Raw genomic sequence first — 1,722 nt, 5'->3', positions numbered from 1 at the left:
GCAGATGGCTAATCTCGGGACAGGTGATGATGGACGAGATCGGATATTTGGAGAGGGTAGGGTTTCAACAGGTAGAGGACTGGGTTACAGATCAGACCGGGATAATGGAAATGGCATCAGTGAGATGTTTGGTTACGATAGGAGTCTTGAGAGGACAAGATCTTTTCCTGTGTACGGTAACCGGAGAAGAGTAATGAGGGAAGGCAGTTTGTCAAGCAATAGTCCAAGTTATAATCAGGATAAGAGATCTCAACACGGCCAAACCACTCAATCAAACCCACGGCCAGATCAGAACCGTTCCACAGAAAGACCACAGGATCAAGGAGCAGAAAACACCTTGAAGCTTCTACATGATGTGATGACCCGAGCACTTAGTAACCAGCCCACACGAACCCAACCTCTGAAGTTTCCAAGCTGTTAACTACCATGAAGAACATTTGATCTTACAAATATGAAGGAGGATCAGATCCAATTGAAGCCGACAAGTGGATTTCAATGATGGAAAGAATTTTGAAGCTATGGAGTGTCCGGAGGAATACAAGAAGAAGATTGCTGTGTACTATTTAGAAGGGGACGCAACAGGATGGTGGGACAGCATAGATAGGCAGCGTGGTCATACCATCATAACATGGCCATCTTTCAAGAGAGAGTTTGAGAAGAAGTACTTTCCTCCAGAAGCGAAGCATCGGTTGGAGCGCAAGTTCATGAATTTAGTCCAGGGAGATAGGTCCGTAAGGGATTACGATTCTGAATTCACCAGGTTGAGGCGACATGTTTTTGATGGGGGTGAAGATGAAGGAACTATGATCTGTAACTTCATGTACTGGTTAAAACCAGAGCTTGGAAGTCGACTAGCTGGAAGTAATTTCTATAGCTTATCTGATATGGTGGAAAAGGCCGTTAATGTTGAGACTGTAGTTGAGGCTGAACGGAAGGCTACACATAATTTTGGAGAACACACCATGCCCAACCAAGGAGAGAAGCAGAATTACAATAAGGGTCAAAATTTTAACGAACGAAGAGAGGAAGCATTTGGAGGCCAATCATGTTACAAGGGTAACTCGGGAATATGTTTCTCATGTGGACAGCAGGGACACATTTCAAGAAATTGTCCCAGCCAACGACAAAGCAGCCAGCAAGGTTTTTCATCATCGGGAAGGAAAAATGTCATTTGTTTCACCTGCGGTAAGAAGGGCCATTTTGCTACAGAATGTTCAGTGAACAAACCAAACCCTCTGACCCCTCTTGCGATTGGATCTCATCCAAGCCGTCCAGCAATTGAGCCTGCACCAAAGAGGCGAAACCTAGGAGGTAGGGTTTATGCCTTAGAAATAGAAAACCCTGATAATGCAGGACCGTCTAAGGGTCCCAATGCAGTTATTGTGGGTGCTTAACCTCTTTCCTTGGAATTTAGTTGTTGAGAATTTGGTTAGTATTTTGGTTAAGTATAGACTGGTTGATTGCTAGGTTGCCCGTTTAGAAGTAATGAGTTTTTATTCTTGTGAGTCATAGTTAGAATTTTATATTGATATTGTTGGTTGAGATACTGTGGCAGGAACCTTGCATGTTGTTGGTAAACCCACACATGTATTGTTCGACTCGAGAGATACATATAGATTTGTGACTCCCGATGTAGCTGCCCAGTTTGTGGATTGTTTTGTTGTTGGCAGGATGAACGTGGCAGTCTTGACCCCTGCAGACCAAACCCTTTAAGAAGATCAG

At 43.9% G+C, this 1,722-nt stretch overlaps 1 protein-coding gene across 1 annotated transcript; it reads left to right on the top strand.

Annotated features, from left to right (window-relative positions):
• The first annotated feature begins 518 nt into the window (after window positions 1-518).
• On the top strand, window positions 519-1,394 carry LOC111201717. Its single transcript, XM_022694006.1, has one exon. It carries the CDS (start codon window positions 519-521, stop codon window positions 1,392-1,394), a length of 876 nt encoding a protein of 291 aa, XP_022549727.1.
• The last annotated feature ends 328 nt before the right edge of the window (window positions 1,395-1,722 follow it).

Source organism: Brassica napus, chromosome C5 (genome assembly GCF_020379485.1).
Source record: "Brassica napus cultivar Da-Ae chromosome C5, Da-Ae, whole genome shotgun sequence".
NCBI lineage: Eukaryota > Viridiplantae > Streptophyta > Magnoliopsida > Brassicales > Brassicaceae > Brassica > Brassica napus.
The sequence above is the reverse complement of the archived record's forward strand: the minus strand, read 5'-3'. Positions and strand labels throughout refer to the sequence as shown.

Excerpts from the sequence above, each read along its gene's own strand:
- LOC111201717 (XM_022694006.1), top strand. The coding sequence starts at position 519 with ATGGAGTGTCCGGAGGAATACAAGAAGAAGATTGCTGTGTACTATTTA.